General features: G+C 42.3%; 1 protein-coding gene across 1 annotated transcript; it reads right to left on the bottom strand.

The window, feature by feature from the left end:
• Nucleotides 1-4,134: 4,134 nt before the first annotated feature.
• Nucleotides 4,135-13,188, bottom strand: MPZL2 (myelin protein zero like 2). Its single transcript, XM_080815571.1, has 5 exons — nt 12,941-13,188; nt 11,746-11,912; nt 11,053-11,263; nt 7,504-7,651; nt 4,135-4,535 (listed from the first exon to the last, which is right to left on the bottom strand). Exons 1-5 carry the CDS (start codon nt 12,996-12,998, stop codon nt 4,472-4,474), a joined length of 648 nt encoding a protein of 215 aa, XP_080671697.1. The 5' UTR covers nt 12,999-13,188; the 3' UTR covers nt 4,135-4,471.
• Nucleotides 13,189-14,014: the final 826 nt, after the last annotated feature.

Genomic DNA, 14,014 nt, shown 5'->3' with positions numbered 1-14,014 from the left:
ATCCAGCTCAGTAGCTATGTAAATTAGGTTTGTTTTTTTTTAAGATTTTATTTATTTATTTGACAGACAGAGATCACAAGTAGGCAGAGAGGCGGGCAGAGAGAGAGGGGGAAGCAGGCTCCCCGCAGAGCGGAGAGCCGGATGCGGGGCTCAATCCCAGGACCCTGGATTCACGACCTGAGCAGAAGGCGGAGGCTTTAACCCACTGAGCCACCCAGGCGCCCCTAAATTGGGTATTTTATTATTAAACTGCTGTTCGCAGTGGCATTGATGAAATGACTACAACATATAATAGAGGAAAAAAGGAATTCTTTTGGTGGGAAAAGTGAGCAAGTAATGTTTTTACATTGATGGGAGTAAACTGAAGTAATAGTGTCCCATTCTAGTAAAAAAGAGATGGGATGGTACCCTGCTCCGATCATTAGTCAACCTATCCTCTCGGAATCTGCGTGTATTTAATGAAAACGAGGGGAACAGAAGTATGCTTCAGCTTTTGGGAAAGTTTAATAAGCTCTCATTTTTCGATTCCCATTCCGTTACCAGACTTGAAAGCTAGTGATGTTCTCCATTGAGAAGGTAACGTAAGGGTACCGAGCAGAAGAGATGACACCCTTCCTTCAGAAGAGCTCCCAAACTTAAGTAGTTTGTTGTGCCCAATTCCCGGTTGTCCAAAGCAATGTGGAATATACATTTATCCAGTATAAACTAATTTTATCCATTATTGACTTCCAGGTTCCCTCTAAGAAAATTCCTCAGTGAAGATAAAGTATATAACCATCTGTTTTTTTGGTACTTGCTGTGTAAAATATTTAGATTTGTATATAAGCAAATTATATAACTGATAATTCTTTATTACTAAACGTTATTTACATATGTGTTTAAGGCACAATAAAAAATAAATTACAATACAAAAGTTATCTTTAGGAAGAAGACACTGAACAACAGGGTCGTATTAACCCCTGAATAATATTTAGCCAAGACTCAAGCTACAAGTTTTACTGGAAAAGACTTTCCATGAGTTTTTAACCACTTCTTCATTACACTTATGGAATATCATCCAAGCCAACTGTTTGGAAAATATATGTTATTTTCAAAGGTTGAATTATGGTGAAAAATAGAAAATGTGAGTTAAAGATAGTATAAACCTTAAATCTAACTTTTAGTTTCAAAATTAAGTATTAAAACTACTTTTTCAGTGTAATAGACAAAGTAAGACAGGTACGGAATGAATTCAGAATCAAGGTTCATGTGTAAATTGTACCAATTATTTTTAAAATACTCAAAAAAATATCAAAGTTCAGCATCTTTAAATACAGGTAACCTATCTGAAAATTCCAGTTTGTTAAAAGAAAGAACACTTTTGGCCCAGTCAGTAAAAACTGAAAATATTAGACTATAAAGATGGGGGAGAGGGGCAACTAAACTTTCAGAAGTTTTGTACATTTTGAATAAATGCTTCTATAGCTTAGGTTTGGAAAGACACTGGGGAGATTAAACAGTTTAAAAAGCACTCTTCTTTCTGAAGCCCACTTATAAAGTGTGTTTTCTCTACTAGTATAAAGGAAAAAACAAAGTTGGTTTCATATTGTTAATTTTGGTATTTCTTTGCCCCATACCAAGTCTTCCCTCCCACTAAGTAAGGAAGTAAATTAAAGTAAAATAAAATAAGATAAAGAAAAGGAAAAAATAAATAATATCATACAGTTCTCAGAGCTTTTTCTATAACACTGTACAAAATTATCATCACTTAGGGTTGATTTTTTTCACCAGCCCTAAATTTTTACAGTCATAATTTACTATTTCAGAATCCTCCCATGTAACTGCTTAATGATTCCACTCCGCAAGTGAGCGTAGATTTTGCTCTGTTGTTATAAAATAGCTGAATAGTAGTAAGCTAAGCAGCATTCACCACTCATGAAAAACCTGCAGTATGGGTTGTTTTTCACAACACAGAAAAAAAGGTGACAAGTGATTCATCCTGGGGTGGCACTTGTCAATCTACAAGCATTTATAAACTTTTCTAGCTACTCTGTAATTTAGATTTGTGCTATTATAAAACTTGGATCAACAAAACAAAAAACAAACATCATTTAGGATACTGAAAGAAAGTCAATAAAACAAGATGTGTCCCATCCTTAAGGATAGCCACAAAAAATCAAACTGTTCTTTAACAGTTTGAATTTAAGATTTCCTGTTAATCAATCAAAAATAGCTGGGAGAATTAGCTCACTTTAATTAAGAGTGAAAAGGAAGGAGTAAACACATTAACTTTAGTAGCAAAAGCACTACTCTAAAGAAACTAACATGTTAAAGGAAATGTTGTGACAGACACGTTGGCTTTCATCTCATTTGATACCAACGTATGTGTGTACAATTAATCATCCACAAGGAGTGTCTAAGGGCAAAAATATAGCTTCTTAGTACAAAAGGCTAATAATGAGCATTTGAAAAATGTTTGCACTTTGAAATTAAATAAAACCTTAGTAATAGTTTGTGTGTGAGTTTGATATCTGCTCAAAAGGGCCAGCTCCAGAGAGATGTTGCTCATCAAGATGGTTATGTACTGCAGAGCTGGTTGGAAGCCAGGTCACGAATGGAAAAGCCAAAGAAATCTTCCGTTAACTTCAGCTTATCCTAGGGTTCTTGTTCTTGGGAATCTTCAGCTTCCTGAAATATAAAAGCTTAAACGGATAACACAGTTGGGAAGAGTGCAGAGAGGTACCTGGAATTACAAACTAAATATATATTATTAGGCATGTTCTCCACTGTGAAGGAAAATATTCTTAATGTACTTGTTCTCCTCCTAATTCAACTTTTAAAATGTGTTCCTGACCCTTATTATATACTTCTCAGTGTCATATACTTCTCAGTGTCAGTGTCGTTAATTCATAGCCTCTGCCTTGCATGGACATTTGAAAGATCCATAGCACATGCACATACATGCATGCCTTCTCTTTCTCTTTCTCTCTTTCTCTCTCTCTGCCCTCTTTTATTATAAACAAAATCAAGCACATAGAAAAATAGAAAAGAGAGTGTTTAGAATTTGCCCATCATCTAATTTTAAAGCATTTTTTGCATTATTTGCCATATGTTTATTTGGTTTTTAATTTGTTACATATAAGCATATATAAATTTATATGTAATAAATGTGTATTACATATAAATGTATACTTAAGATAGGGACATTTTTCTCCATAACCATAATACCTTTATTATACCTAATAAAATTAACAGTAATTCCCTAATATTATCCATATTCAAACTTTTCACTTTTAAGACTCCCAATGTCCCCCCCAAATCTTCTTACAACTGGTTTGTTCAAACCTAGTATCCATCCAGTGAGGACATCCAGTCACACTGCACTTGATTGTGTTAGTTCCTTAAATTTCTTTTCATTTCCATCTTCATTTTCCATGACCCTGACCGTTAGACCCTTTCAGTATCCTAGATGATGTTTGTTTTTTGTTTTGTCGATCCAAGTTTTATAAAAACCATATCTGCTTGGTTTTAAAAAGGCAACCGCCCTCAGTAAAATCTCTCTCTGATATCAAATTCTTCTGGTTTTACAACAGAATAATTTCTTTCCATATTCTGTTTTATAAATCCTTGAGGTCTTTCCCTGAACTTTAGGCTACAAAAATGTGACTCTTTTTGCAAATAATAATAGTGGACTTCCTTCAGAAAATAGAAAAAATTCTGATCATACAAAAAATAAATCATCCTACCCTTTAAGCATAATAAACCTGAAAACGGGGGCACCTGGGTGGCTCAGTGGGTTAAGCCTCTGCCTTCAGCTCAGGTCATGATCTCAGGGTCCTGGAATCGAGCCCCCCATCGGGCTCTCCTCTCAGCAGGGAGCTTGCTTCTCCCCTCTCTGCCTGCCTCTCTGCCTACTTGTGATCCCTCTCTCTCTCTCTCTGTCAAATAAATAAAATCTTTTAAAAAAAAAACCTGAAAAACGGGAAAATAAAACTATACACTACTAAAATTAGATTCATAGTTCCAATAACTAGATGAATGGAGTTGAAATCAATTCCAAGTAGTATAAAAGTTCTGTCAAAATGTCAGACATATCTATTGAGTCATTCTCTTGATGCCACGATTGGTTTACAACAAAATAAAACAAGCAGATATCACTTCTTTCATTTAAAAAAATAAAGATTTATTTACATGTTGAAAGTGAATTATTCTTGGTCGTGGTAAACATACCCACAAACCCTCGAATAATCTTAGAATTCTCCCATCTTCAATGGCAGCACGGTCTAGCAGCCTCATCCTTTGCACAAAACCCTAAGAGGAAGCTGTCCATAACACTAGTAGAAGACTTTTATCTCCCTGACCCGGCTCCTCCAGGTTCATGCAGAAAACACCTAACAGTCCTAAAATCTGGGAGATCCACATTAGAGATGGGCCAGACGAGAAAGCTAAGGAAAGAAATCAACTCATTTATGAGCCTCACCATCTAAGAATGTTAGTCTGTGTCTTCTAAATAAATGGAGACCTTTTTTTCTTGATTGAGCCTTTCCTCTTCTTTTCTGTAACAAAGAAGTAGAAACCAATGTCAGGTGAAAATGATAAGAAACAAAGGACGCAAATCTTAGAAAGCAAGCTCCAGGCGATGTATCTTCTCCCATGTTTTGGGAAGCATTACCTGCAACTGGGAACAGATCCAAGCTTACAGAAAGCTACGCCACTAGTGCCATCTATCTAATAATACACATGCCTCCACATGACTCTGGGTCTCTGAACTTCTACATGCCTCAGAATACTTTTAGATGGGAACCTGAAGGAGGTAAGGCAGACACCTCAGTTTATCATTAGTATCCAGCCTCTAATTCCATTCCTTATTCAGAAAAGAAAAAAGAAAAAGTTCTGTGTTGAACTAGAAGCCATCTTTATTGCTTTGTGGTCAATCCCTAATGTCCGAGTTGGCTTCATTGGGCGTGTTAAAATCAATTCTTTTTACTTCAGTAAATATTTCTTGAGGAAAAGAAACAAACAGTGCTGGGACAACTGAAAAAACTGCAATTGCAAAAGAATGAATTTGGACTCCTACTTCACTCCATATACAAAAATTAACTCAAGGGGCGCCTGGGTGGCTCAGTGGGTTAAAGCCTCTGCCTTTGGCTCAGGTCATGATCCCAGGGTCCTGGGATTGAGCCCCACATCAGGCTCTCTGCTCAGTGGGGAGCCTGCTTCCCCCTCTCTCTCTGCCTGCCTCTCTGACTACTTGTGATCTCTGTCTGTCAAATAAATAAATAAAATCTTTAAAAAAAAAAAAAGAAAACAATCATAAATCTTCAGGACCTTGGGTTAGCCAATGGTTTCTTAGATATGACACCAATAGCAGAAGCAACAAAAGAAAAAAATTGATGACTGGGACTTCATCAAAATTTAAAAGTTTTGTGCTTCAAAGGACATGAAGAAGAAAGTGAAAAGGCAACCCACAGAAGACAAACCTAACTTGTAAATGGGCAAAATATTTGAATAGATAGATCTCCAAATAAGATATGCAAATGGCCAATAAACACATGGAAGGATGCTTAACATCATTAGTCACTAGGAAAATGCAAATCAAAACCTCAGTGAGATACCACTTTACACCCAGTAGGTGGCTATAATCTAAAGGTCAGACAAGTGCTGTCAAGGACACGGACCAGTTAGAAGTTCCTATGTTGCTGGTAGGAGTATACAACGATGTAGCTGTTTTAGAAGACAGTCTGGCAATTCCTCAAAAAGGTAAACATACAGTAACTATATGTTCCAACAATTCTAGTCCCAGGAGAGTTGAAAACACATGTCTATGCAAAAATTTATAAATAAATGTTCATAGCAACATTAGTCATATTGGCCAAAAAGTTAAAAAAAACTAAAAGTCCATCAATTGAATGGATAACCAAGTGTGGTATGTACATGCAATGAATATTATACAACCATAAAAAGGAATGTAGTACTCCTACTACTATATGCTCTACAGGGATGAACCTAAAATATTATACTAAGTCAAAGAAGCAGACATTAGAAGCCACACTGTATGATCATCATGAATGTCCAGAGTAGGTGTAGGAATGTTGGCCATGCTGACTCTATCTTTGACCCACCATCTTGTTGTAGTCTCCTTGATGACCTCTTCATGGCTACATGTTCTAGAGTAATATAGAAGATGTAATGTAAAAGTTAAATGTGAAAACTCCATATTCAACATTCCAAAACCAGAATATCCAGGGAGCCTGTTCTGGATTTCAAGGGGCCCATTAAGATACTGGTGCAGATAATAGAGTTTTCTACAGAGGCAGAGGTGGTGCCAGAAAGTCGGTTAAATGTTAGCAACCAATCACGTGTATCTGACACTGTCCCACACGTCCCGCTCCTTTAAAACCAGCAAATGAGGGGCACCTGGATGGCTCAGTCAGTTAAGTGTCTGCCTTCAGCTCAGGTCGTGATCCCAAGGTCCTGCTTCTCCCTCTCCCTCTGCCTACCGCTCTGCCTACTTGTGCTCTCTCTCTTTGTCAAACAAACAAATAAATAAAACCAGCAAACTAAAACGTGGGACTTCTGAGGAGACTACCTGTGCAGCTGTCCAGATGGTGGTCCTCCCGACCCTCCCTGTCAGTAATCACTCAACATAAAACTCGGTGTATTCTGTATGGGGCTGCCTACTTCATTTATGCTTCAAAGTGCCTTCTCGGGCACCTGGGTGGCTCAGTGGGTTAAAGCCTCTGCCTTCAGCTCAGGTCATGATCCCAGGGTCCTGGGATCGAGCCCCACATCGGGCTCTCTGCTTGGCAGGGAGCCTGCTTCCTCCTTTCTCTGTGCCTGCCTCTCTGCCTACTTGTGATCTCTCTCTCTCTCTCTCTGTCAAATAAATAAATAAAATCTAAAAAAAAAAAAAAAGTGCCTTCTCAGCTTGGGGGGCACTCTACATTCTCCTCACCTTTGAACAATATGCATATCCACAGAAAGATTAGTAGCTGCCAGCAGTAGGTGGAGGGGACAATGGTGATGGCTAACGGGTATGGAGTTTCTTTTGAGGGTGATGAAAATTCTGGCATTAGTGGTGATGGTCACATAACTTTGTGAACATTAAAAAGGTGAATATTTATGATAGGTCAATTTCATCTCAAAAACTATGAATTTATTGAATACCTTCCATCAGCATGGCTGCATTTCCTAGGCACTGATTTGTGGCACCCCTGCTGACTGCCCAGCAGTCCTCACAAATGTACACTTTACATCAAAAGTAAGGAATAGCCTAGAAAAGTTTTATGTAAGCAGATTCTGATAATATCAAATCCTCCATAATAAAGCCTATAATGAAATCTTCTATAACATCAAGAAAGCTTCTGAAAGATTACTAAATCACACCCTAATTTATCCATCCTGCGAATTTAAATTTTTTACAAGACTTACTCAGAGGGAAGAACATCTGTTCAACAATCATTAAAATACCAAGAGTCACGATAGAAGAGTGTTAGGAGACTTCCCAGAACTGCCCAGCCTTACGGTTTTATCTCCACCACTTTATGAGCTCTCTCAGCCCATCGTTTCTTCCGGAAATGCTGGACGAGGACCACCACGATTACGATTATGACCATCAGTGCACAGGCAGAGCCAATGGCCAGGGCCAGGAAATAGATCTCAGAGAAGCGGACTGTAAGGAGAAAAGGCGGATCTCATGTTTCTAAAAAGAGAAGGGATGTGATGAAACCTAAAGCGAGAAGAAGGATGTATTTTCACCACTAAATGGAATCTTCCTTTCTCTCACCATATTACCATGGGACCTCTAGGAGCAATAAGCAAGCCACATGAATTACTTTAGTGGTTCTCAAACTACGGTGCCAGGAGTAGCAGCAGCGCACTCTTAAGAACTTTGAAATGAAAACTATCAGGCGCCTGCTGAATGGCGGGGCGGGGCCCAGCAATCTGTTTTAACATGTCCTCCAGGTGATTCTGATGCAGCCTGAAACTTCCAGAACCACGGAGCCAGTTGAACCACTTTGTGGGATAAGGTGATTGCTGACCTCATCAAACCCAGAGCTGTTTCTCCTCAACTCCCTCTCACCTCTGGCATTCAGTCAGTCATTGATTCCAGCTTATTAAGGACCTACTATGTTCAGACACTGCAATGGAAATACAAAGCCAAAAAAGGCATTACCTTCAGGGAACTCTTGCCCACCCGGAGGATAGGCAAGTTAATCAGTAACTATAGTCTAGTAGATAAAATGATGCAAGAGGGAACCTAGAGGGAAAGGTCCCTAAACCAGGCAGAATCTGTGAAGCCTGGGTCTCTTGGCTTTTAGTCTGATTTCTGATTTAGGTTTCAGTAAACCCAGGGTGCCTGGGTGGTTCAGTCCGCTAAGCATTTGCTTTCAGCTCAGGTCATGATCTCAGGGTCCTGGGATGGAGACCTGAGTCCCTGCTCAGCGGGGAGTCTGCTTCTCCTTCTCCCTCTGTGCTGTCAAATAAATAAAATCTTTTTTTAGGGGCGCCTGGGTGGCTCAGGGGTTAAGCCTCTGCCTTCGGCTCAGGTCATGATCTCAGGGTCCTGGGATCGAGTCCCAAATCGGGCTCTCTGCTCAGCAGGGAGCCTGCTTCCCCGTCTCTCTCTGCCTGCCTCTCTGCCCACTTGTGATCTTTCTGTCAAATGAATAAATAAAATCTTTTTTTAAAAAAATCTTTTTTTAAAGGGTTGCCTGGGTGGCTCAATTGGTTAAGCATCTGCGTTCAACTCAGGTCATGATCCCAGGGTCCTGGGATAGAGCCCTGCATTGGGCTCCCTACTCAGGAGGGAGCCTGCTTCTCCCCCTCCCTCTGCCTGCAGCTCTCCCTACTTGTACTCTCTGTGTCAAACAAATAAATAAGATCTTTTTAAAAAATCGTTTTTTAATTAAATAAATAAACTTCAGTAAACCCTCAGAGCCAGAAAAGACATTAGGAAAAAATGTCTAAAAAAATAAAAAATAAAATTAAAATTAAAAAAAAGAAAAATATCTGGGATGCCTGGGTGGCTCAGTTGGTTGAGTGGCTGCCTTCGGCTCAGGTCTTGATCCCAGCGTCCTGGGATCGAGTCCCACATCGGGCTCCTTGCTCCGCAGGGAGCCTGCTTCTCCCTCTGCCACTCTGTCTGCCTGTGCTCACTCTCTCTCTCTCTCTGACAAATAAATAAATAAAATCTTCAAAAAAAAAAAAAAAAAAGAAAAATGTCTAGCCCAGGGGTTCCCAGCCTGGAGTCCGTGAAGGAGGATGGGGAGAAAGGGGGCCTGCAAGTCCACAAACCCCATGTCATATTATGTGTATGTGTACATTTTTGTGGGAAGCAGAGTTAGAGATTTCATTAGATTCTCAGAGCCGTGATCACCATATGTTTAAGAACCACATGTTCTTGTCTAACCTGTTCATGCAGGTTAGATGCAGATGAATTCAGAAACTGAGGTCCCAGGACATTCTATTACTCCTTTCGGTATTCAAATGACTTCTCCAAGGTCACACAGATCTATTGATGGGGCCCCAAGGATGATACTAGGAATGAAAGGAGGAAACCCTACCACTTTACAGGCTTATACATTTTGGGTAGTAATATTACGCGCATTGGTTAAGAGCACGCACCAAAGAGAATTAGGTCCAAATTCCAGCTCCACCACTTACTAGCTGTGTGATTTGGGGTAATTAACTTATTTGAGTCTCAGTTTCTTCAAGGTATTAAACAGCGGTAACAATATCCATTTCTTGAGTTCTTATTTTTTAAAAAAACCTATTCCTGGGGTGCCTGGCTGGCTCAGTCAGAAGAGCGCACAATTCTTGATCTCAGGGTTGTGAGTTCAAGCCCCACACTGGGTGTAGCAACCACTAAAATAAATAAACTAAAAAAAAATTTTGTGTAAATTGTTCCATGGTGTGTCTACATGCAATAAACACTCAATATGTGGTCGCTATTATCATTTTCAATGCAAACATATTTTTTTCAGTGCAGGTGAGAATCTAGGGAATTTTTACATCTATTATCTCATTTTATCCTTACGATAATCCTTGCTCTATTATTCTTAGTGTAAGGAGAGAAAGAAAAGATTTATTGACAGTTGGTAAATGATAACAGTGGCTCAAACCCAGATTTACAGCTCTGAAGTTTTATGGTCTTTGCTTTTTATTATCTGGCACAGTTCCCGGGTTTGCCTTTACAGGATTGCAAGCAATACGGTGCACTCGTACAGCTTTGGAGTTAAAGATGCTTGGGTTTGAGTTCTAAATGGCTCCGTGTATCAGCTCCATGAATCTGGACAAGTGACTTAATCTCTGTGAGCCTCAGTTTCCTCATTAGTAAAATGGGGAGCACTGAGAGCACAATAAACTGATGTGATATATAAAGATGGAAGTAGGGGTCCCTGGGTGGCTCAGCGGGTTAAAGCCTCTGCCTTCAGCTCCGGTCATGATCCCAGGGTCCTGGGATCGAGCCCCGCATTGGGCTCTCTGCTCAGCAGGGAGCCTGCTTCCTCCTCTCTCTCTACCTGCCTCTCTGCCTACTTGTGATCTCTGTCTGTCAAGTAAATAAATAAAATCTTTTAAAAAAAATAAAATAAAATAAAGATGGACGTATGCAAAACCGCTGGCATGTTGCAGGACTTAATAAAGGAGAGCTTTCGATATTGGTATGTGCCGCCTGGGATGGTCATATGAGTTAAATGAGCTAGTGTGGGTCAAGTGTGGGACAGTGCCTGACACAGAGTAGGTACTCAATAAATATCTGGAGAATAAATGAGTGAATGAACGGATCTGATGTTAGCCTTTTACCAGAGAATTGCTTCCTTTCCGTTTTACAGTCTCAATGCCATTTCTGTAACAGATTCCCTCCTCAGTTTGCTTAACTCTCTCTTTCCACAGCCAAACAAAGCCTTTCTCTTTTTACCCCTCGACTCCTCAGTCTCCCTCTGTAGATTGCGGATCTGAAGGGCTAGCCCCACTCTCCACCCTTTCAACCGTCACAAAAGGTTACCCCCCTCTTTTCGACCCACTCTCACCCTTCCCCAAACCGTTCCCCCACAACCCCGCACGACCTACCAGTGTGCACGACGCTGAGCCGAATCTCCCCTATCAGTCCATCAACGTCAGGCGGGTTCTTCACCTGGCAGGTGTATGTCCCATTGTCATCAAACTGCAACTTCCACAGGATGATGGAGACGTCATAGCGCTCAGGGTTCCCATCCCAGGCCACCCGATCCTTGAAACGCCCACTCATGGGTTTGAAGGGATCCACGTGGTAGTAGAATACCTAGAAGGCAGAAGCAGCCAAAAGTCTTCTTCAGTACGTGGGCAGGGAGGTGGAAGTGGAGGGGGCCAGACTCACTGCCCCATCTGCAGCTCTCCGCCTAGAATCTCTGCTCTTGGGGCGCCTGGGTGGCTCAGTCGTTGAGCATCTGCCTTCAGCTCCGGTCATGATCCCGGGTCCTGGGATGGACCCCAGCACTGGGCTCCCTGCTCGGTGGGACTCCTGCTTCTCCCTCTCCCACTCCCACTTCTCCTGCAGGTGCTCTCTCTCGCTGTCAAATAAATAAATAAAATCTTAAAAAAAAAAAAAAAAAGAACCTCTTGCTCTCCCACTGATGGACCTCGCAGTTCTGTCTCTGTCCCAAGAATTGTTTCTCAGCTTTGCCCTGCACTTGTTGCTAAGAAAAGCAAAGGGAGGGCGAGGAGAAACAAACTGGCTTATTCTCCCAACCAAGGTCCCCTGGCCAATGACAATAATCTACTTACAAACTGCTCGGGCCCCCCATCTCGAGGCCGGAAGTTCCAGGTCACCGTCAGAGCATCACCCACGGGGGCAAAGCTGGAGAAAGTGCACTTTAACCGAACATCTGTCCCGTTGACAGCCTCTAGCACTTGGGAGGTGTAAATTTCCACCGCTGCTATCGGCCAAAGGGCTGCCGCCAAGAAAAGAGAAAGGGAAGATGTGTATTAAGAGAATTTCTGGGGACACTGCCAAAATAAACGTCCGAGCGAGGCACGAAACCAGAGATGCCCCAGCTCTCAAACTTACTTCATCCTGAGTCTGCATACTCCCACCTACATGCCCCTGGGACCTTCCCATGCCATAGAACAACACAGAATACCACTCAGCGAGCCTTCTTAGTGCCCTCACTTTCTCCACGGCACCGTACCCCAGCCTCAGGGTGCCCACTCCAAGCTGTTCTAACGAACTACAGAGGTCGGCAAATAAAATTGAAAGCAGAAACAAACAAATCAAAACTAATCATAACATGAATCAGACATGGATTCAGATTAAGCATGATGTAGCATGTGAGTCATGGTCCCCTAGAAGTTTTCTGGACAGGGTCCTTGTTAGGTCATGATGTCACACTGTTGGTAGCCTTCTGCAGAAATTGAGTTCATGCAACCCAGCTTCTCCTTGCACCCCTGGAACTTCTATACCACGTGGCGTTTTTTGTTTTTTTTTTGTTGTTGTTGTTTTTGTTGGTTTTTTTTTTTTTACCATGACATTTACACTGAGAACTTGCACGTTGGGGCAGTTTCAAAATTACGGGGGGTGGGGGGAGGGCCCTCTCTCCTTAAATTCTCCGCTTTTCCAGGGCTGCTGCGAGTCCCAAATGAGACCCACACACAGAAATCCTGGTGCCAAGTCTTGCCTGCAGTGGGAGGTTGAGAGTAGCCAGACGGAAAAAAAAAGAAAAAAGACTTGTAACCTGAGATTAAAAAGCCCTCTCTGTGCCCAAATCACTAGCTGCCGAAACACACCTAAACCTGTTTGTCCAAAATCAGTCCTCCAAAAACAAGCCACCAACTTCAGTTTTCAGTAAAGTCAAAACCAGAACGAACAGCCACTGTGGCTCAGGCTCCCCAACAAAGCTCTTGTGACTTCGGAGGCACTTAGCTAACTCTCTGGGATAGGCAGGGAAGGAGCAGAGGCTGAGAGAAGCCCGCCGGCTCTTACCTGTGAGCTGTATGCCAAGGAGGAGCAGCCCAGCACGCGAAGGGCTCTTGCCATACATGAGGGAACCCAGCCCTGGCCGCGCAGACCAGACCGGGCAGACCGAGGGCTCCAGCAGCCTGCCAAGGCCACCCCGGTAAGAACAGAACCGCGCTGCTCCCCGGAGAGAAGCGCCAGCCCCTCACCTACTGGGAGGCTGAGCGCCGGTGCCTCTGACTCACCCCTGCTCCGCTGCCGCACTTTGCTGGAATGAGGTGGGGCCTCAGCTCCCTACTGCCCTCCTCCTCTCCTCCCTCCCGCCTTCTGTGCTACAGGCAGTCTGCGCTTCGTTCCAAACCCTGCAGTCCGCTCCCTACTTTCCAGTTCCTCTGATGGGGTTCTGGCCTCTGGATGGTCTCAGAACCAGCCAAAGGATGTGATACCAATCTGGAATGTCCCAGGCTGCTTTGGGTCTGGCCCCCAACACACACCGTTTTTTTCTAAGCAGGCTTCCCGCTGGCCTGGGAAGTGATTGTTGAAATCACCTCGCAATGATTCCGCTTCCCCAGCACCTCCCTGGGGCCACGGGGCCTAGACCGGATTCCTGACTCCAAAACACTCCGAATGCCTTAAGCCCCTCTCCGACAAAAAGTCCTCCAGTTTATACCCTCAGTTTTTAGTCAAACATTAGCACAAGGATCTCTGTGCCTTTTCTAGTTTGTAGCTTTCTCCGGACACCCACCTAAAATAAACCAGCCCAAACAAATCTCCATGTTTAATGATGCCTACACTTTGAAGAACTTCAAGAAGAAGCAGGACATCAACCTTGCCCATGTAAGCTACTAGCTCAACCCAGTTCGCCTCCCCAATAGTCCCATGAAGTCTTGCTAAGAGGATACTAAGAGCCCAGAGAAGGTAAGTGATTTGCCCAACGTTGCACAGCTGGTAAAAACCGAAACTTTTGTGACTCTTAAGTCTAATGCTCTTCCTGCAAAATTACACCCAGCATGAACTATGGACGCAGAGGACTCTCAAGGAAAAAGTTTTCATAATAACTTTCCTGTGTCTCAGATTTCATCTGCCATTTTTAGGGCAGCC

This window comes from Martes martes (genome assembly GCF_963455335.1).
Source record: "Martes martes genome assembly, chromosome: 10".
Classification (NCBI taxonomy): Eukaryota; Metazoa; Chordata; class Mammalia; order Carnivora; family Mustelidae; genus Martes; species Martes martes.
The sequence above is the reverse complement of the archived record's forward strand: the minus strand, read 5'-3'. Positions and strand labels throughout refer to the sequence as shown.